We start from the raw sequence: 22,263 nt of genomic DNA on the forward strand, positions 1-22,263 counted from the left end.
TAATGTAGAGTGGTTTTTATTGATTTGACTGTTTTGAAACTATTGTGAGCTGGGTAAAAAGGTTTGGACCGTTGGGCAGAATCTGGCCTTACAGGTAGAGGCCGTTGTAGTAGCGGCCGAAGCCCAGGGCGCTACGGTAGTAGGTTCCGGGGTAGGCATAGCGTCCGTAGTAGCGAGCTCCGGTCCAGTAAGCGGGGTAGGAACGGTAGTAACCGAAGGCGTGAGACTCGGATTCAGTCAGATCCTTCTCAGCATCCTCAACGGCGAAGACGGCCACGAAGGCGACGAGGGCAAGCAAGAAGAAGAGCTACAAGAAAATCCAACTTTACTTTCTGGAACTCACTTTACACTTCCAACCTTTTCAACACTCCAAAAGGAGGCACAAACCTTGAACATTTTGATGTTTGGTTTTCGGGGTTGTTTGGTTTTCTCAAGAGACACTCAAAGGCAAACTGATGCTCTCTGGATGGGCTGCCAGGGCTTTTATAGGGGGCCAGAAATCTAGAGACCCTGAGGGAATGATGCATTTGGGTTTTGGAAAGGTAAACTTGCTCAGCAACTTGCGTCAAAAAAAAAATCTGGAAGTCGTTGTTTTGTGAGTTCCATGGGGGCACATATCAGTGAAGCAGGATAGTCGTCTACTTTGACCACTGATGAACTTGTCTTTTAGTCACACCTTCGACAGGTGATTGCGCATTGTCTTCTATTTGCAGAAAATACCTCAGTGAGGAATTTCCAGTCAAACCACGACGAGTGTTCAAAGTTCAATTGATTTATTGATTGGCCTGAATTATAACAAAATATTCTTCCTGAATAATTAATCAGACATACGACACATCTTTATTAAGCGATTAAAAAAGTTGAAAAGAGGCGATAAATAGTAAGGCATTTTATGCTTTATATGCGCTAAAATGAATGAAACCCATTAAATTGGTCTTTTGTATTCTCAACGTCTAGCAAATTCAAGTTGTTAAGTGGATTTTTTACTATCCAGACAATGCGTGTAGTTGATGCACAGAAAAAATTACTCATCACCTATTGCTAGGGAATTCACCAAAAAAATTAACGTTTCCCGGATTCAGGAACAAAAACAATGCAATTTCAAATCATTGCTGCATTTTTGGAAAATTTTTAGCAATGTTATGGATGTGCTTTCATGTAAATTAGGCATTAGCCTCTATTTGGTTTGGACCGTATCCGTCTTTCATAAATTCTGGCTGTGGCAATTCCATATGACAAATTGGGATCGAATCAGCTTTTTCGAAAATGCGATTCTGTAGCCGTGAGATTGCCATTTCAGTTCACGTGGCATTGTTAGAAGTCACATATTTGAGATTTCTGGCAATTCAAATGACAATAAATTTTGTTAAACAAATCAACCAAGACGTACTGTATTTTCATAAAATCATTAAGTAAAGGGATTTCAATAAAAATTCAATCAATTGCATTTTCGAACTCATATGATATGACAAAAAAAGCTCGAATGGCATTGTCAGGTTTCGAACTCACGCGTGCCAATGCCACGAAAATTACAGAATTCCCCTACAGGAGGGCAATTCTGTAACGCTCTGGCAATGCCATATGACAAATTGGGTTTGAATCTCAGGAGAGCTTTTTCGGAAATGCGATTCTATAGCCGTGACATTTCCATTTCAGCTCACGTGACATTGTCAGAAGTCACGTATTTGAGATTTCTGGCTATTAAAATGACAATGAATGTTGTTAACACTTCGTAGAACCCTAACTAAAAGTGTCACGGAAGGACCAAGTGGCAGCCGCTGCCACTTATCGGATTTTACATAATATTTTGATAATTTTAATTATATTTTAACATTCGGAGCTTTAGCCAGTCCTTTTCTGGTGTCTGAATCAGAAATTTCATCTCCTTGGGTACTGTATCTAAAGATTTTTAACCATTCGATGTTTTCATCTTTATCAGAATCATGGCGTCAGGGAAAGTGGTGCGCCTTTGGATGCGGCAGCCTTTGAATGTTTCAATTTTTCTCTTATTTTTCAAAGCAAAAATTCTACTTTATGAACAATAGTTAATACTATTAACTATTTTCTATTAACTTCGCTTAACAAAATGGATTTTTAGCTTTGGGAAGTAAGAGAAAAATTGAATAATTCCCAAAATTATTCATATTTCATACATATTTCCCAATTCAATATTTCCCATAATTCTTCTCAATAATTAGCAAAAACACTTTCAAACTGTTCTTTTAGGGCTTTTAAACATTAATAATCAAGAAAATAACATGTGCAGAACGTCAAACCCTCATATAAAATGCATATGGCAGCAACTGCCACTTGGTCCTTCCGAGTGCAGTTTTTTGTTTTTGCAATATATTTACATTAATATTTAATTTTTTTTAAAAATTTTATAACGAAAAAATAGCCAGATAAATTCTGCACGCATTCAATCAGGCCTCCAGGCGAAATGATATATTCTTGACTATAAAAAATTAAATTGAAAACTAAATTGGCAGCGGCTGCCACTAGGGTCCTTCCAAGTGTTAAACAAATCAACCAAGACAGACTGTATTTGCATAATATTACTATAAAGTCATTTCATTAAAATATCAGTGAAATGCATTTTCGAACTCAATGACAAAAAAAGCTCGATTGCCATTGTCAGGTTGTGAACTCACGCGTGACAATACCACGAAAATTACAGAATTCCCCTACAGGTTGTATAAATGCTTGGAGAAACAAAGGAGCATCATCTTCACGAACTAGATGTTGTGATAAAAGCCTTAAAAGGCTCCCGGAAAGGCCGGGGAATGAGGGAATCCTCGCGTACTTGAAGTACCGAAGTCAACTCACTTTAATGAATGATATGGAAAGTTTCCGGACATCTTGTGAACGGTTCCCTTACATGAACAGGAAGAGGACTTGGTAAGATTGGTTCGTGAAATGGAAAACAATGGCGGATTAGCTGTTCAATTTAAATATACAGCCAAATTGTCTAAATTTTCAACGAAGGTGTCCAAAGTTTGAGTCAAATTCATCTCTGCATATCAATTGACTGGTAAACGTATTACGTACTAATTTTAATAAAAACAAAGACAATAAACCCTTGCCAAGTTTCTAAACAACCGTTCAAAAAAGAAAGTATAATAAAAAATCTATTAGTATTGAAAATATCGCACGTCAAACTTAGAACATAGATGCTTATAAGCAGACTGTCCAAAATTATGAGCCCTTACGGCTTACCCTATAGGCCAAAAAAATTTTTTTTTAATATCAACTTTGGGGGATCTATCCTCTAGTTTAGGAGATATTCGCGTTTAAAGATTTGCATACAGTACAGGCCTTAAATTTTTTTTGATGCCAACCTTTCGGGGTCCATCAGGAAAAGTTTATTAATTTTGAGAAAGGAAGGGATGGAAATTTTGGTTTTATCACATGTTCGTAAACAGGGGTAGTTGTAAACACTTTGATTTTTTTCATTAATTTTAAGACTCCAGATGATAAAACCCATAAGCATAGATATCATAGATACCATGGGGATGTATGTCCACAGATGAATTGGTCAATATAATCCTAATACTTTAAAAATAAAAATCATTTTTCCTGAAAATGTTGATATTTCGATTATTTTGGTCATTTGGATTTCCACCTGGAAATTAAAAACTGTGTAAAATAATCGAAATGTAGCAATACCAGTTCTTTCCTGTGTTCAATAAGAAGACACATGATGTCAAAATATGGCGAAAATCCATTGAAAAATGTTTTTGTTTTGCATGCTTTTAGTTTTTTCGCTATTTTAATTATTCTTTGTAAAATGTGTAGTGGTTTTTTGAAAAATATACAGTCTTTATATATCTCTTTTATGTAATTAAAATAATTGAAAGTGGTGCAAAGTTAATTTCAAGGGTGGAAAAAAGGGTGTTTACAATACATCCTCCCCAGAAAGTGTTTACTTCTACCCCAGGTCTTTTGTGAAAAGAGAAAAATGCACAGTGTTACAAATTTTATTTTTATGGAAAAATCAATGCTTTTCCAGCATCCGCATTACCCTCAATGTATTGCCTATACCCAAGGGTAAAACATGAGCTAAGAAAGATTTTCCAAAAAATCACTATATGCTTGGAAAATCACCTCAAATTCCCATCTATCGAAAATATTTACATGTGCCCCAGTCTCCCCTATTTCTATACAGATTTACAATGAATCATGTTGAGGAAAAGATTAAAAAACAGTTAATGCTGCTCTGTGTAATAGTGCCCTACCCAAATAGCAATTTGGAGTAAGATTACCGTTGGATGTATGTATTCTGGATTCCAAAAACGGGTCCTATGACGGTCGTCAGAGAGTCGAATGACGGAAAGTGGGGAATAATATGACGGTAATTACGGAAGTCATTTGGCGTCATAATAACTCTGAAATTACCCACCTACGACTAAAATATGACGCCGACTTCCAGTGTACTAATAAAAATTCTTCTCCTCACTGGATATATTTGAGGGGAAATTTCACTTGTCAAATGGCAAATAGAACTATTCAGAGCTGTGAATTCGCAAAGTAATTGATATTTTCGCGTGTTCTCTCAACAATATAATAGTGTACATTGGGAGGAAAAGCTCCTTCAGTAGAGATGTGTGTTGTGATTCGAAAAAGTACAGTGCCGACAGAAGTTAAGTGAAAATTAGGCAATTTTTTGCATGATAAACACACAAACATTTTTTTTGCAAAATGAAATTTTGTGATTTAAGAGTTTGCTCCAGTCTCTGGAGTGTCTTGTGATTAAAATTTTGTGTCAAAAAGACCTATTTAGTGAAAATTTTAAAAGATTTTTTTGTGTTGTTGCTATCCAATGGGAAAATTTTCGACATGTCGGATGGCTCATTCAGCAATAGGCGAACGGCAAAAATCTTCGCAAATGTGTGTAGTGAATTAGGAAAAAAATTACATAAATTTACATAGAACGTAGTAGAAAACGATGGAAAATGTGAAGAACTGTTGAGAAAATATTGTCTACAGTCGTAATGCAATACAAAGTTGTGAAGTGCACTTAACGTTTTCATTCAAAGTGTGTACGTCGATTTCGTACCTATGCGCTAGAGAAGGACGCCAAGTGCATTGTTTTTGGCGCGTCATTTTTTGTACGGAAAAATACCGTCATTTGGAGTCGCTTTTGTTACTGCATGGTAGAGTAAATTTTAGAACCGTAAAATAACTGTTATATTACTAATTCAATCTTAAGTAATGCTGTGACCAAAATTCGACGCGAATATGACTAATTCTTAAGATTCCAATTAGGAGTAATTTTTTTGACCATTTATTAACCAGTCATTTTTGAGTCAGAGTAATTTTTTGCGGATTTAACAAGCATTGTGAGAGAAAAATGGCTAGCTCTTACTGATCTGTGAGCCATTGATTGGCTCATAGCCACAGCTCAGTAAGAGCTAGCCATTATAATAATACATAATACCCATACTACTCCTTTATATCAAAATTTCACGTTTTAATTGATTTTTTTCGGACTCCGATAGAGTTAACGAATCCAATAAATAGAGTCAACAGGCCTGGAAATAATTAGTTGACTCTATCGAGGTCCCACTGTATTCGCGTTTAAATTTTTTTTTTTTTGATGCCAACTCAGGAAAAGTGTATTAATTTTGAGAAAGAAAGGGATGGAATTTTGAGTTTTACCAAATATTTCGGATCTAAATCTGACAAAACCTTTGGGATTTACTTCAAAAATAAACATTTTGTCTAGAAAAGCCTTCTACATGATTATTCAAATTTTTCAAAAAAAAATTTGCGAGACGGAGACAATTTTGAGATTAAAAATTTTTATAGAATTTTTTTGTTATAATAGCTTTGCATGGGATGCGCGAAAAGGGTAAAGATTAAAATTCAAATTGCTAGGAACTTCCTTTAGAATTTCTTCCTCAATAATTGGATTACAACATCATCTCCTAAACATATTCTTTATCAATCATTTTAATAAATAAAAGAATGAAAAACTATAGAAAATGTGATAGAAAACATTGCACTTACCTTTGCTCAGATCCTTCGGCGGATGTTGCAGAGAAACAGATCGACATGACAAATCCTATCTATTTATCAGACTTCTAGCATTTTGCAAATTATAGTTGATTCAATTAAACACTTTTGTCTATTATTTTTCACACAATTTCACTTTTCGCGAAAAGGAAAATTTTCTGGGGCAGTTTTGCGAGAGCGGAAAAAGACGCGCGCGATAGTGAAAGTGTTGCCAGACGGCCCTTTCGTGTCGCCTTCGTGTGTACTAAAAACGTGTTCGGGTGGCATTCGGTGGAGGGGGAAAAAGCAAGGCCGAAAAAAAGTTGATTGTGGCTGTCAAAGCAAAACAAAAAGTGCTGAAGAAATTCTGTGAAATTTGCTCTGTAATCTCTCAAGTGCCGTTTTATCGCTCAATTAGTTGAATCATCCCTGGAACAGTGCACATGCGACAGATATCACAGAATGTTTAACAGCGAGAAGAAGGACATGAAGGACTTTGGTGAGTTTTGATTTAAGCTCGATGGCTGACAAGAAGGAGTCCCTTTTTTTTGCTTCAGCTGAGATTGAAAATTTTCTCGGGATTTTTTAAACGATTTTTTTCTGTTTCAGCTGGTCCGGGTGGTTTTGCTCCAGCTCCAAATGGGCCACCCCCGACAGCTCCGCACTATCAACAGTGGCCACAGGTGCCGGCGGACTTCTACCACCCGCGTCCGGAGGGTGCCCCAATGTGGGGCCCTCCACCAAGCTATGATCATGTGATGCAGCAGAACATGCCCCCCGTCTATCCTGCGCACTCTGGCGCCTTTGCTGGGGTTCCGCCCGGTATGGCGGCCCCTTCCTATGCGCCCCATCAGGTGCCCGGTGCCATCTATCCGCCCCCCTTTGCCGCCCCACCCACATTCCAGGTCCAGCCCGTTCCCGCGGGCCCGCCGCCCGCTTTTGCACAGCAGACCGTGCCCCAGGTAAGTTTTATCACATTCTTCCTTCACTTTCGTCACTTTAGGCTTGCAGCTTTTCCGAGGTTTTACTGAAACTTTCGTGAAACATTTCGGATTTATTGAAAAATTGTAATTTTAGCGATTTTTTAACTATTAGAAAGTTCCGGATATTGTTTTTCTCATTTTCTAATTGCAAAGCCCGAAAAAAAAAAACAGATTGTAAAAATATGATTTCGCGATTCGCTTAAGATTTTTAAGAAGAATATTGATAAGAATAAATTGAGTCTTTTATCATAAAATGAGTATAATTGAGAAATTAAAAATGATTTTAATATTATAAACTTTTCATGATAATTACTTATTTACTATAATTCGTAGTAGAGATAATGGAAATTCGTAAATAATTCTAAACTAATCAGTCAATCGAAATTTGAAGAATAATATTTTATAAAATTAACTTGTCAATTCTGAGATAAAGAAAGCTTGAAATATTTTAATATTTTCTTAAAAATTCTTTTAAGTCAGGAAAAAAAATCGTCAAATTACAATGAAATTGAATGTTTTCGTGTTCCAAAATAGATTGAACTACAGTAGACTCTCGCTCAATCGGCTCTTTTTCAATCGGATGAAAAATTTTGTTGACAATTTTTACGTTTAATTTTGAAGCAAATTTGCTCAAATTCGCTGTAGTTCTTCCTATTTTATCATGATTCTTTATAATTGAGCGCTTTTTATAGAATTTAGAATGACTCTGACGCCCAAAGCCCAAATCTATCGATAATTTGGATGACACTTTGCCCCAATGCCCTATTGAGAGTCTACTGTAAATTGAATTTTTTGTGATGTTAAAAAAAAATAAATAAAAAGTGCAAAAGAATGTGATAGTCGTATGAAAAACATTTGACAGACAAAAAGGGATGTGAATTTTGATTTCAACAAATTTTCCTGATCCAAAAAATGTGCTGCAGGCACTAATGTCAAAATTAAATCTGACGTTCATATTGCATAATATGAAAATTTTAGTGGTCAAAATTTCAAGAGTTACACTTCAATTCAGATAAATATTTAAGTTTTAATATCTTTAAATCTGCGCTCAAAAGCTGTGTTTTGTCTTGAAAATATGAATAACAGATCATTTCAGTAAGTCAGTTTACTGACACTGAATTATTACAATTCGGAATACAATGGGACAAACTGTCCTTTGTCGAGAAAAAAACGAAAAGGTGACAAACTTCAATTTTCCCAAAGCCAATATTATCGATTTTGTGAATTATTTTTGCGTGTCAGAGGACACTCAGACGATGTTGATTACTAAAACAAGATGAATTACTGACCAGTATTTTCTAGGTTGTCCAGAAAGTGGTCAAGAAGACACCAAATTTCTGCTTGCCAATAGATTCCTCATTATTTCGCACAATAACACTTTAAAACACATTTCTCTCGCATTACCAAGTGTCAAAATCATCGAGTAAATTGTCAAAAATGCCGCTCCTCCGCTTAAAATTAAGTTTACAAAGTTGTGGTGTCAAAAATGAGATGGCGAAAATAGGTGAGAACCGTTACATTTGACGTGTATATTTTTGGGGACGAGTGTACACAAAAAGTTTGACCAGGTTTTTAGAAAATTTAAGACTGATTTATTTTCCAAATTTATGCAATTTGTTTGTTAGTTATCATACTTATTGACTCCGAGAGATTTTTCCTTATTCTGGTCTAGAAATATCAAAAAAGAAAATCACAATATTTGCAGTGAAGCAGAAATTCGAAAATTCACGATTTTTGACCTACAATATCTTGGCTCAGGAATTGAGATCCTGAAAAAGATATCCTAGATTTGGACATCTTTAGGGGAATGTAGGCATGGTTCGCACAGCTGACTTACTATTTCTCATCTCGATTCATTAGGTTAATAATTATCTATCTTATGGTTAAGAAATGACAAACTAGCTCTTTGTAAATAAAGAGAAAATTTGCGTTGTTTGAAGGTTCACTCTGTGCGAACCATGCCAACATTTCCCTAGTTTGTAATTATCCACAAGAATAGCATTTTTATCGATTCTAAATAGTCCAAAAAAATGTTTTTTTCATGGGTATTCAGAGTCCTAAAAGAGACAAAAGAAAATCACTTAAATTGGTTGCTTCTAACAGCTCTAACTTGAGACCAGAATAGTCCGATTGCAATAAAAGTTTATTGAGGCATATCATTCGAAAATGACTGATTTGAGACATATTGAGGTTTCTAACAGTGGCGCTATCTATGCGTCATGCTACGGATTTATGGACTGACCTGTTGAAACGTTGAAGACCTATCAAGCTATTGAAATTCTTAGACATGTCAGATCAAATTTGTCAATTACAGTAGACTCTCAAATTCGGGCATTTGGGACCGAAATTTCACCCGAATTAGAGAGAAATTCGGGCACAAAATTGTTTGAAATGCAACGAGTTTTTGAGAAACTCTCTTTATAATGCAAAATCACATCATAACTAAGACGAACATTCCAAATTTCAGAATATTATATTCATTTGAAAACTTAAAAAATGTCGATAAACTTTTTTTCAAATTTAACTGATGCCCGAATTAAAAAGTAGCCCGATCTTAAAAGAGCCGAATTAGCGAGTCTACTGTATAAAAAATTTATAATAAGTTGAAATTCAATTGTCTATAATTCAGGATGTGTGGATGTTGACAGAACGTCCGGCCTAAAACTATAAAGCGAAGAAGAAGAAGTCTATAATTCCTTAATTTTTGTTCAATTTTAGTAGACTAATTTCTTCTACACGCTACACACATTTATGTTTATTTTGAAGAGTTCTTCCTACACAAAAGTAGGGAACTTGTTTCAATATGCACGTAAATTTCTTTAGTGTGTAGAAGCCATAAAACACACAAATATGAGGAGAAGGGCTTTGACAGACCTAAGGATTAGCCGAGAAACGGCTTAGCGTAATAATATTAGAAATAATGTTCAAACTACATTTCCATCATTTTCCACTAAGTCGTCTCTCGGCTTAAGTCGTAAGTGTATCTAGGGCAGAAGTCATCAAAGTGTCATAAAGGGGTTAGACTTTCTTGTTTTCTTTTTATGTTTTAAGAAATGAAAAATTATTTTCAGAAAAATTCTGTCGGTGAAAAGATTTTAAAGTTTAAAAATTTATCGCATGATTGTGGGCTAAATATTCCAATTACACAGTTCATTGTTTTAAAAATTGTCTTCATTTTCAGAATAAAAGAAATAGGCTTATTTTATCTTGCAACTATGTAGTACCGTAGATGCAGGTGACTTTGTACCTCTGTTTTTATAAGCTTTGCTTTAATTCTAGGACTTAAGGAAGGTTTAGTAATTATAAGGTTACCTAACAGATGGTCTAAAGATAATTCTTAAAGACAAGCTTACGAAAAGCAAGGGTGAATAGACGACCGAAACTAGAGTTTAAATTTTAAATGGCAAACTTTTGGTTAAAACGTTCAGTCAAATTGGTTAAAAGTCCAATTTTCAAACAAATATTGATCAACTGAATAGACATCTAAATTTGATTTAAGAAATCCTCTAAAAATAATACAAAAAAATATTACTAATATTATTGGCAAACTTTGAAAAAAAAAACTTTCTAAATATGCTATTTGTCAAAAATAAGTTCATTCGCTATTTTGACAAAATTGGGAAGAAAAATCAATTTCACTCATATTTCACAGCGCTTCAGTCCTTAATTTCAGAATAATACTAAAAAAAAAAACTTTGGTAAAATTAATTTAAAATAAAACTTTAAAAAAATCTCTGCAGAACTACTTTTACAAACCTTTTTAAGTGAAACACCCTGGAAAAAATGTTGCAAGAAACTTTCCTTCCTGCTTTGAAATTTTCATGAAACCTTTAAGTGAAACATTGAGACAAAAGTGAACCCTTTTGTGTGACTTTTCCATCCCGCAGGTGGCGCTCTTTGATCCAGGAGCTAGATTCAGTGCCGGCGGCTCGTTCTCCGTGCCACCCCCGCCCCCAGGCTACGGACCCACAGCCGCCCAATTGGCGGCCATGCAGGGCCAGCCTGTGCAAGTGCAGAAGCCAAAGAACAACTTCTTCACCGGCGGCAAAGGCGCTGGCTTCACCTTCTGGTGATTCCGGGGGGCCAGCAGCAGCAGGAAGCACACGCCCTCTTCTCCCAGAGAAGACTCTCCACGTGTTTTCCAATCTCTGTTTTTTATTTTATACATTACAGACAATTATTTTTGCGCTCTTTTTTTCTCGCGAACTCTGAAATATTGAAATAAAATTTATTGAAATTTGCGCCTTCAATCCATCTTGATTTCTTCCTCCTTGGCAATTGCTGGCACTTCCTCTGTTGGCGCCACGAACTCCTCTTTGATCTCCACTTCCTGGGCTACTTCCATCTTGGAGCAGGAGGCTTCACTGCTCACGGGCGGAAGGACGTCGTCATCTGGATGAGCCAGGGATTTCTCCTCTTTGATTTCCAGCGTCTTCACTTTGGCCGGTGGCTCATCTTCCTCTGATTCAGATTCGTATTTCTGGGAAAAGGAATTTTGAGAGATTTTTCTTTGTTGGAGCATATTCAGGTTGGTATTTAAAAAAAAAATATAAAAGTTTTTTTTAAACTCTTTCGTCTCTTTTGGGACTCTGAGAGTACCCAAAGCAGCATATGAGTGTTCTGTGAAAAACAATGTTTTTTAATTATTTAGAACTGATAAAAATCCTATACTACTGGATGATTACAAACTAAAGGAAAGTCCAATGTAAGATATTTTTTATATGACCTCAATTAATTCCTGAGCTTAGATATTTTTAATTAAAAAATCTAAGCTCAGGAATTAATTGAGGTCCTACAAAAAATATCTTACATTTGGACATCCTTATAGTTTTTAATCATCCAAAAGAATTGAATTTTTCTCAGTTCTGAATAATTAAAAAACATTGTTTTTCACAGAACATTCATATGCTGCTTTGGGTACTCAGAGTCCCAAAAGAGACGAAAGAGTTAAGTATTGTTTTAGGACTTTTTTTTTTACTTTTTAAACTAAATTTTTCTAACAAGGGAGGTCATCGAGTCATCAAATTCAGATTGGCTTCATATTGAGAACATAGACGCGGATAGGGATCATAAGGATCGTGTCATACTCAAAAAGTGCTAAATTTTTTTTTCCTTTGCAAAAAAAGCAATCAAAGGATTCCATAAAATGTTAATGATAAAGAAAGTTCTAGAGAGCCAGCAGGAGCAGTCGTGGTGCAGCGGGCTAGCGGACGGTGTTTACAACGCAAAGGTCCCGAGTTCGATTCTTGCTTTGTGCCGCCTTATTGTTTTTTTTCTTCTATTATTTTTTTATCTGTTTTTTTTTGTCGGATTTTTTTTTCATTGACCGTAATTTTTTCTTAGTGTATCTATATTTGCTTTGCACTGTAATATACTCCTAATATGAATGTTTAACTAAAGTAAGTGTCTTAAAAGTTCTTCAACGCGTCTGCTTGTTTTAATTTTTTTTTTAAGGAATAGAAATTAAGAATTCATCCATATACGGTCTTATTGGTCCTAGATATACATAGCGTTATTTTTATTTGCTTTTTTAAATCACTTGCCTAAGCAATGTGTCTTGCATAATATCTCAATAAATCTATGCACAAAGCGATAGAGAATTATTATAATTAGCAATCTGCACAAAATCAAGATATGTTGAATTTTGTTATAATTTGAAAATTCAATTCAATATTGTTTTGAAAAAGTTTATTGGGAGCTTTTGCCTAAATTGATTGTGAGTCATACTTTAATTCGGTGTGCTCATTGTGAACATTGTCCTCTGTTTTAATCATTTCTTTACAAAAGTCCTCAATGCACAAATTAGTTTAATAACTAATTAGTGCATGTGGATTTCTGTAAAGAAATGATTAAAACAGAATGTACAGTCACAATGTGCACATCGAATAAAAGATATGCTTTCACAATCAGTTTGAGAGCAAGTTTCCAAATAAACTTTTGTAAAACAGTATTGACTTGGATTTTCAAATTTTTCGGGCCTCTCATCAACATATCCTGATTTGTGCCATGCATATTTGAAACTGCATTTAAATCTTTCTGCAGACAATTGATTAAAAATGAGTGAGTGTTTTTTAAATTCTCTATCTCTTGTGCATAGATTTATTGAGATATTATGCATGACACATTGCTTAGGCAAGTGATTTAAAAAAGCAAATAAAAATAACGCTATGTATATCTAGGACCAATAAGACCGTATATGGATGAATTCTTAATTTCTATTCCTTAAAAAAAAATTAAAACAAGCAGACGCGTTGAAGAACTTTTAAGACACTTACTTTAGTTAAACATTCATATTAGGAGTATATTACAGTGCAAAGCAAATATAGATACACTAAGGAAAAATTACGGTCAATGAAAAAAAAATCCGACAAAAAAAAACAGATAAAAAATAATAGAAGAAGAAAAAACAATAAGGCGGCACAAAGCAAGAATCGAACTCGGGACCTTTGCGTTATAAACACCGTCCGCTAGCCCGCTGCACCACGACTGCTCCTGCTGACTCTCTAGAACTTTCTTTATCATTAACATTTTATGGAATCCTTTGATTGCTTTTTTTGCAAAGGAAAAAAAAATTTAGCACTTTTTGAGTATGACACGATCCTTATGATCCCTATCCGCGTCTATGTTCTCAATATGAAGCCAATCTGAATTTGATGACTCGATGACCTCCCTTGTAAGCAAATTTGGCAAATTTAAAAAAAATCAAAAAAATTAATAAATTTAAATTAATAAATTAGATAATTTTTGGTTTTCAAAAAGAATTTTATTCCCAAAACGAAAATTAAACCTCCAAAAGATTTTGAAGAAATTTTTTAATTAGGTTACAGGGGGAGTTATGTTTATTTTCAAATGATAAAAAATATTCAGCATTTTTAATTTTTTTACGCATTTACAAACAAAAAATTATTATTTTATAATGAATAAAAAAATTATTAATTAAATTACTAAATTAAAATATTTTAGAGGCATTAATTATTAGGTTATTTAGGTAATTGTAACGTTTAAGAAATTTAAAATAAATTTTCTATTAAAAAACAAATATTTTTAAAAGAAAGCTAGTTAATTAGAAATAAAAGTAAACTCCGCTAATTCCTGATGGTTCTTATTTTGTTTTTTAAAGATGTTTTTTTTTTTAATTTTTATAATAAAAGTAGAAATCCAAAAGATTTTAAAAACCTATTTTTTTTTAATTTCATTTAATAAAAATTGAGGATTTTTAATATCTCAAAAAAATCATATTAACTTTATAAAAAAAAATTCAAATTAAATTAAGTCAAAACTATTTTTTTAATAATAGTTTAAAATACAATTTTTAGTAAAAAGAAAGGAAAAAAACAATTTCAAGAAATAGTATCTTTTTAATTTTGAAAATAAAAATTGAAAGAAAATTCATGAACCCTATTATAAATAAAATATTGTCAAAAACAAAACATTTTTAAATAAAAATAAAAGTTAGCACAAAGAAATTTTAAATTATATTTTAAATTTGGCAAGTTTTTAATTTGTAAACTTTTAAATTTCAATCAACACTATTTTCACAAAAAAAAACTAATAAAAAATTACTTTATTATTAAAAAAAAAAAACAATTTGAAAACTAAAATAATTTTTGTTTCAAGCGAAAAATAAAAAAAATACTAGAAGACTTTAAAAAAAGCCCATATTTTACTTTTGAAAAAAAAACAATTCTTTTGATAATAATAATGCCCAGCGACAATAACTTTTATTTATAAATATGTTATTAAAATTTCCTATAAGAGTAAGCGAGATAACTATAGATCTAGATCTCATTAACTCTTACTGGAATGTTAAAAACATGTTCAAAAAATAAAAGTTACTATGCATTGGGCATAATAACATTTTTAAAAGATATGTCCAACGCACAATAACTTTTATGTTGTAAACATGTTTTTGACATTTAAATGAGAGTAAATGAAAGCAAGATTTAGTCATCTCGCTCTCTCTCATATAAAATTTTGAAAACATGTTTACAAACAAAATTTATCGAGCGTTGGACAATATTGACAAAAAAATTCTGAATTCAAAAATAAAAATAGTCGAAAAAATATTTTAAAAATAATAAATATTGAATTAAACTCATTAAAAAAATAAATAAAATTAAAACTAAATAAAAAATTTAAAAAAAATTGTTGAAATATGATTTTTTGTCTCTTTTAATTAAAAGAAAAAAAGTAGAATTCTTTAGGTTTATATCGGTCATTTAAAAAAAATATCTTAAAACTGTATTTCATAAATCAGCATTTTTATTTAATTTTGAGCGGTCTTAAAAAAATAAATTCTTTTATTTATTTGACAAAATGTTATTTGAGAAAGCTAAAAGATTTTAAAGAAATTCCAACCTTATAAACTTGGTCAGAAAACATTAAAATATTCGCAAATAAGATCAAGATGAAAAAACATAATTGTTAGAAATATAATAGAAGAATTTATAAAAAAAATAAAAATTTTAAGAAACATTAGAATAGTTTATTTTGAAAAAAAAGTATTTGCTGATAAAAATAAGTAAAGACTAGATATAAATTATTGCCAAACATGTTTTTAAAATAAACCAAATTTTCTGTTAAAAGGACTAAAATATATATTTTACGAAAAAAAATTTTAATAAAGCAATGTTTTCAAAAAGAATAAGTTTATTTACTTTTAAAACATTTTTTTAGAATGAATAAAAATTAAGAAATTGGCGAATGACTTTTTTCTGTATTAAAAACAGAAAATTTAAAAAATAAAAATTCTTTAAATTACAGGCATTTTATAAAAGAAAAATACATAATTGTATTTTAAATAATTAGTTTTTAAAGTTTGGAATTATGGTGCTATTACTGCTGGACCAATGAAAAATGAAAAGGGGAATTTTTCTCCTGAATATTTTTTTTATTCCTCGCTATGTTCTAAAACAGTCGCGACAGGAACCAACACAAAGAAAAGTCGGTAATGGCGCTATTCCATTGAAAAATGAACATGTTTTTTAGCACTTTACTGTTCTCAAGTTCTTCTACATTATCGACTTTTCTTATGTTCGGTCTTGTCACGACTGTTTTGTGGTTTTAGTACACGGAGAGGACTGAGAAAAAAGTCGAAAAAGAAGCCAACACAAAGAAAAGTCGATAATGCAGAAGCACTTGAGAACAGTAAAGTACTAAAAAATGTTTAGGAGACAGATTTTCCCCTTTTAATTTTTCATTGGAGTAGCATCATTATATTTTCCTTTCTTTTCAAGAAAATTGAAATATGAGATCATTAGAACTTAAAATATATTCGACGCTAGATCAGCATTTAATCAAATGAGAATGATTTTGTCGACTGCATGAGGCACTTTCACTCATTTTTATTGAGAACTTTAGTACATAGATCACGATCTTCAAATATAAAGCAGCATTTTGCAGCTTGAAAATGTTTCCACTCACCTTCAGGACGTAGGATCTCGCTGGTGGCATGTCAATGTGCAAGACGCATGTGGCATCATCGTAAATCACGGGGACGGCTTCTTGACAAACAACGCCACTCTTCTCCACGCCACAGGCCCTAAAGAGCACTTGCTTCTTGTCCTCGAGTATATGCTTCTTGCAAAACTTGCAGCACGGAATTGATCTCTCGTTGCACTTCACGCCGCCCTCCGTGAAGGTGCATCTGTTGTGAAATGGTGTCTTCTGGGCCAGGCCAACTATTGCCTTATTCCTCCTCTCGAGCCTCTTCCTGTGCAACACAGCCTCTACCCCGTGTTTCTTGTGATACTGATTGAGAGCCTTTAGCTTTCTGTACAGCCTACGCTCTCTCGGCGTATCACGTGACTGATTGTGAATGCTACAGTATGTTTCTCTCTCGCGACGCAGCGAATGCAGATACTTTCTACGCTTCTCGCGCAGCACATGATGCAGACGCTCAAACTGATCGACGTAAAGAGACTGAAGCCTTATCAGTTTTTGCTTTGTGATCATTGTGGCCTCTTCTGTCGTGTAAATGCTGGCGTGTCTGCAAAATCGCAGAGATTGTCATGAGATTCTTCCATAATCTCATCCCAATTAAACTTCCTTATCCTTTTCTCTTCTGAGAGAATGAGAAGCTTATGCATGATTTGAATGGAATTATGGTGCAATTCCTATGAAAAATTAACATGTTTCTTTAGGTGCTTCACTGTTCTGAAGTGCATCTGCGTTATCGACTTTTCTGGAGTTGGTTCCTGTCACGACTATCTGGTACTTTTAGAGCACAGCAAAGACTGAATAAAATCAGTCGAGACAGAAACCAACACAGAGAAAAGTCGATAACGCAGAAGTACTTGAGAACAGTAAAGTGCTAAAAAAAATCATGTTCATTTTTTTCATTGGAATATCATAATTATTCTGCCCCATAGCGCAATCTTCCATAAAGGAATTGCCATGGAAAAGTCCACCACATTTCCACCTGACGTTCGTATGAACTTTCCTAAGAAACCTTCCATAACTCTCTCATGCAGCGTTCGAATAAATGAAATTTATTGAAACACTTCTAAATTACTCAAACTTTCTAAGGAATTCTTATAGAAAATGTCTTAGAAAATCCATGGATTTTCCTTAGGAATTCCATGGATTTTACTGCAGAAATGCGCTATGGGGCGCTTAATTCTACTTTAATTTCTCAATTTAGTTAAAAGAAATGCACAATTTATGATGAAGGAAAAGCAAAATGTAATTAAAAATGGGAAATACCCTTTTTCATGTTGGCTTGAACAAGAACTTGGGCCGCTTAAAGCACTTTTTTCAGTGCTTGATGAGTCGGCCACAAAGTTCCTCGATGACCTGATAAAAATTCAAATAACTCATAATTTTTACATCTTAAGACTAAACCTAGATTCTAAATGTGATTTTTGATAGTTCTCAAACAGTTCCTGTAATAATTTTGTTGGATATGCTGTTAAAACTTTTTTCAGCTTTAATTTAGGGGCAAACAGGGCAACAATGGATACCAAAAATACCGTACAGCTAATTGCAATGAAAGTTCCACAAGAAATTTAGCATACAGTCCCGCCGATTATTCCCCGGAATTTCGGAAATTTTTCCAGGGAAATTCTTTGGAAGGATTCCGCGGAAGATATCCAAATTCAAAAGTTTTGGATTCTTCTAAATATCTAAATACAGACATCGTACTCAAGAAACACGAATTATGATGCAAGAAACACGAAAACGTTTTAAGAAACAGGTTTACAAAAACGTACGCAAAACAGTGAAACACCTCAAGAAAGTTGTTAGAAATGCGAAAATGCGTTCAAGAAACATGAAAACATTTACCAAAACATGAAATCTCATCCAAGAATAAAGAAAAGACCTTTAAAAACAGAGAAACTTATTTAAGAAATATGGAACCGTTTCTAAATTAGTATAAAATTAATACTGGTTCCGCCGCGAAAGGCCCGCTAGCTTATACAGCATTACCTTAGAATTTGCATCAATATGGACATAAATTTCTCTAGTGTGTAGAGGCCATTTAGTTGTTCCTTACAGAAACACAAAGATTCATCTAGAAGCACGAAAACCTTCAAATAAAAACGAAGACGTGTTTTAAGACACTTAAAGGGATTTAAAAGTGCAGAAACTCATCCAAAAACTACGAAAACATATTTTAAAGAAAAAACGGAAATGAATTGAGAGACAAAACAAATAAACGTTTCAATAGAAACGGTTCTAGAGGAAAACGGAGATCTTGACATGAAAACGTTCCTAGAATCACGGAAACGCCTCTTTAACATGAATACTCTCACGGAAATATTAAAAAAAAAACACGGAAAAGAAGATAAAAACCGTTTCAACAAATTCGGGAAACGTCTTTAAAAACATTGACATGAATGAATTAAAAAGAGAACACAGAAACATTTTCACAAATTCAGAAACGTTCCTAGAAAGGCGAAAATATTCCCAGAAACGCGGAAATATTCCTAGAAATGCGAAGACTAAAACAAGAAACACAAAAAAAACTCTAAAAACACAAAAACGAGTCCAAAAATATACGAAAAAAATTTTCAATCAAATTTTATAGGTGTTTCTAGCGTTTTATCACTGAGAAAAAAACGGGGGTGCGATTAACTTTTTTCCTCATAATTTTAACACTTTTTAGGTGTAAAAATATATCAACATTTTTTAATGTTAATTTTACACCTTTTTAAGGGTAAAATTAACATGAAAAAGGGTAACTTTATCTCCTAATACACATAAAAAGCATAATATTTACGCCGATTTCGGATCAATACTGCAGGGTAAAATTAACATTTCCGGAATGTTATTTTAACTTTTTCGGATTTCTCAACTATAAAACACTAGAATGCATCCAAGAAATTATGGAACTCTTCTGGAAAATCTGGAAATTAAGGGGTAATTCATTTCTATATTTACTTGGAAGAGTTTCTGGTTTCTCGAGTTTCGCTTCGCAATTCTTAGGTTTATCGGGTTTCGTGAAAGGTTTCACACAGAACACGGAAACGTACTAGAAATGTAATTATTGTGACATTGGCCTCAATTCTGAGACCAAGATCAAGAAAAAATTTCAAGCTGTCAAATATTTCCAAAATCAAGATATTATATTCTGACGCGAAGTATTTTATGGAACTTAAATTGTCTTAGCTAAAACCAAAATTTCAAGATTTTCCATAACGAAACGTCATTTCTGACAAATATCTTCATTTCTGTGCTGAATTTGTTGAAATTTCATCACATAAATTAGGAAAATTAATTATAAGTTGTATTAAATAATTATGAGAGGCCATAATCGAGAGTAAATTAAGTGCAAACAAAACTTGTGACGTATGATAAACTCTGAAATGCTTATGGAAGATGTGATACTTTTGCAGGTATTCTAGGGTGTTGTACTTCGATGCGAACATCTATCTAGAAATAATGTACCATATCGATTAAATTACAAGACTAAATGCAGTATTTATCATAGTAATTCTGTTTTTGTGTAGAAATATTCCTCATCAAGAGTAATTTCCATATGAAACTCTTCAAATTGTTAGTTTTATCTTGAAAATTCCAAATACCTCCGAGAGGTTCTTGGATTATTTAAAGAAAACAAGACATTTGACGTCTTGAAATTTTGTAATACAGTAGACTCTCTCTCAATCGGGAATATGGGGCGAAATGTCATCCGGTTTAGCGATAAAATTGAGCGTCAAATCCTTTGTAAATTCCACAAAAAGTGCTCAATTATAAAGTATCACGATAAAATAGGAAGAACTACAGCGAGTTTGAGCGAATTAGCTTCATAATTAAACGTGAAAATTGTCAACAAAATTTGTCGCCCGATTGAAAAAGAGCCGATTGAGTGAGAGTCTACTGTAATTGGTTTCAGAATACACTCAGTTCTTCGTTATCCGGCACTTCGTTATCCGGGTGACAGCTGCCAAACACTGGCGGTTGATGTATTCAAAACGATTTTTTACGAAGCATACAGTTTGTCCAGAGTGAATTAAAGTATAATTATTATTGTATCGAAGTTTTTAATACATACTCTGATAAAAAATGAAACATAAGCACACCATGAAGAAAATTCTCTTGTTCTTTGTCAGACAGAAAATAAATTCACACAGTACAAAATACAAAAACCGTTGATCATTCAAAAAACCTAAATGTCATTTTGTTTCCCAGTCAGCCGGATAACGAAGAGTCGAGTGTAGCAAAACCCGGCCAACACAGTGTTAACAACTAGCTGCACTTGATATCCACACGGTTTGTGTCTTGGATTTCAAGATTGCAAGACATTTGACAGATTTGACCTTGATCTTGACTTTTTGATTTAAGAATTCCAAAATTTTGAAATTTTCTTCATCTCGATCTTGGTCTCAGAATTGAGGCCATTATATAAAAAAATAGCAAGAAACACCATGTTTCTAGAAACAGAGTTGCAAGAAACACAGAAACCATTCAGAGAACTGCGAAAGATCATGAAAAATGCGAAATGATTTCTGTGAAGCGAAAAACAAATTCAAGGAACACTGAAACGTTTCAAGAAATGTTTTTGGAAACTAGAAAAATTTTTAGAATTATTTTATAAATGTTTCAAGAAACACAGAAACATCCAAGAAACACAATTTTTGTGACACAAAGGGGAAAGAAACACCATGTTTCTATGAACAGAAAGCACATGACAATTATTTTCTCTTTATGAGTTGCCCCTTGGATATTTTTTCTTTTTAATTTTTTGGAGCCTTTTCATATAAGTTGCCCCGCTTTCCCCTATAAATTTTTATCAATTTATGAAAGCAATTTTTCTATTCAAGTAATATATTGCAATTATATTTTGAATATTAATGAAAGTCTAGGAAATTAAATTGCAAAATTTTATTTAGAAATCTCACCTTTTTTTTAATAATAAAATAAAATTTGACTTACTTGAGAAGATCTTCATTTTGGGAGTCCACGCTCTCATTGTCCGAGTTGTCCATCTCATATCCCCTCCAGGTGTTTGAGATCGTCGGCATATCGTCATCTGTGGAGCTGTCGGAAGCATAATCCAGAATCTTCCGGCCCCTTTCATTGATCTCCTGGCTGTTGATTTCCACTGAAACCAGAGAAAACTGGTTCAGTGAGGAAGGACAGGCTGGGAAATATAAAGATACTTACAGAAGGGATCCAGGCACGGAGTCACAACGTCCACTTCTGTGTCCTGGGCAGGAATCTGGGATGGTTCGGTCTTGACGTAGTGCGAGAGTTCATTGAGGAAGGATTCCTGGGTTTCTAGATGCTTCAGCTTCCCTGTGGTAGCCTGAGTCTTGGATAGTTGATTGAGACGACTGTGCTCGAAGCAGAAGTTTGTGAATCTGAAAGAGGAATTGATTGGAAACTTCCGGGAAGGTGCGCCTTTGTCAGAAAGAACTCACGCAACATTCCTCCTGGATTCGTATTTCGGAGCCGGCTGAAGGCACCTCTTCCCTGTGATGGGATAGGCATAAGCACACTGTTTGTAAGGTGCTCTGGGATCCTGCAGGATGTGCTTCAGGCAGTATTCATAGCCCACAAGCCTCTGCCCACCGCAATCGTACTTTGAAAAAGAGCAAGCTTTGGTTTTGTTCTCAATTTCCAGGTGAAGTTGATCCCTGAGAGCTTTTTCCTCCTCCGCTGTGATTATCGGCGGCTTCCGGAGTTGAACTTCACCGTGATTGACCTTCTTTATCGGAGAATTTTGCATAATTTCCGCGATTTTCACCCGCGAAACGTAATAATTGCGAAATCGGCGTGAAAAACACGACGTGTACTAAAAATATTTTATTAGTACAAAGAGTTGTCATATTGAAAATCTGCA

General features: G+C 33.8%; 2 protein-coding genes across 3 annotated transcripts; one reads left to right on the top strand and one right to left on the bottom strand.

The window, feature by feature from the left end:
• The first annotated feature begins 6,273 nt into the window (after positions 1–6,273).
• LOC129800411 (DAZ-associated protein 2) lies at positions 6,274–11,227 on the top strand. The gene is made up of 3 exons (XM_055844763.1): positions 6,274–6,493; positions 6,604–6,956; positions 10,865–11,227. The coding sequence occupies exons 1-3, from the start codon at positions 6,457–6,459 to the stop codon at positions 11,048–11,050; spliced, it is 576 nt and encodes a 191-aa protein (XP_055700738.1). The 5' UTR covers positions 6,274–6,456; the 3' UTR covers positions 11,051–11,227.
• Positions 11,113–22,218, bottom strand: LOC129800397 (KAT8 regulatory NSL complex subunit 2). 2 transcript variants are annotated; one of them, XM_055844743.1, is made up of 6 exons: positions 21,842–22,218; positions 21,585–21,781; positions 21,354–21,522; positions 17,682–17,771; positions 16,401–16,965; positions 11,113–11,457 (listed from the first exon to the last, which is right to left on the bottom strand). In XM_055844743.1, exons 1-6 carry the CDS (start codon positions 22,147–22,149, stop codon positions 11,224–11,226), a joined length of 1,563 nt encoding a protein of 520 aa, XP_055700718.1. In that variant the 5' UTR covers positions 22,150–22,218; the 3' UTR covers positions 11,113–11,223. The 2 variants fall into 2 exon arrangements, with proteins under 2 accessions (XP_055700718.1, XP_055700719.1); XM_055844744.1 differs by lacking the exon at positions 17,682–17,771.
• Between the last annotated feature and the right edge of the window lie 45 nt (positions 22,219–22,263).

Source organism: Phlebotomus papatasi, chromosome 2 (assembly GCF_024763615.1).
Source record: "Phlebotomus papatasi isolate M1 chromosome 2, Ppap_2.1, whole genome shotgun sequence".
Classification (NCBI taxonomy): domain Eukaryota; kingdom Metazoa; phylum Arthropoda; class Insecta; order Diptera; family Psychodidae; genus Phlebotomus; species Phlebotomus papatasi.

Coding starts and splice junctions, on each gene's coding strand:
- LOC129800411 (XM_055844763.1), top strand. CDS start 6,457: ATGTTTAACAGCGAGAAGAAGGACATGAAGGACTTTG. Junction 6,494..6,603: donor GAAGGACATGAAGGACTTTG/GTGAGTTTTGAT, acceptor TTTCTGTTTCAG/CTGGTCCGGGTGGTTTTGCT. Junction 6,957..10,864: donor CACAGCAGACCGTGCCCCAG/GTAAGTTTTATC, acceptor TCCATCCCGCAG/GTGGCGCTCTTTGATCCAGG.
- LOC129800397 (XM_055844743.1), bottom strand. CDS start 22,149: ATGCAAAATTCTCCGATAAAGAAGGTCAATCACGGTGAAGTTCAACTC. Junction 21,782..21,841: donor GAATCCAGGAGGAATGTTGC/GTGAGTTCTTTC, acceptor TTCCTCTTTCAG/ATTCACAAACTTCTGCTTCG. Junction 16,966..17,681: donor TCAAGCCAACATGAAAAAGG/GTATTTCCCATT, acceptor GCGATTTTGCAG/ACACGCCAGCATTTACACGA.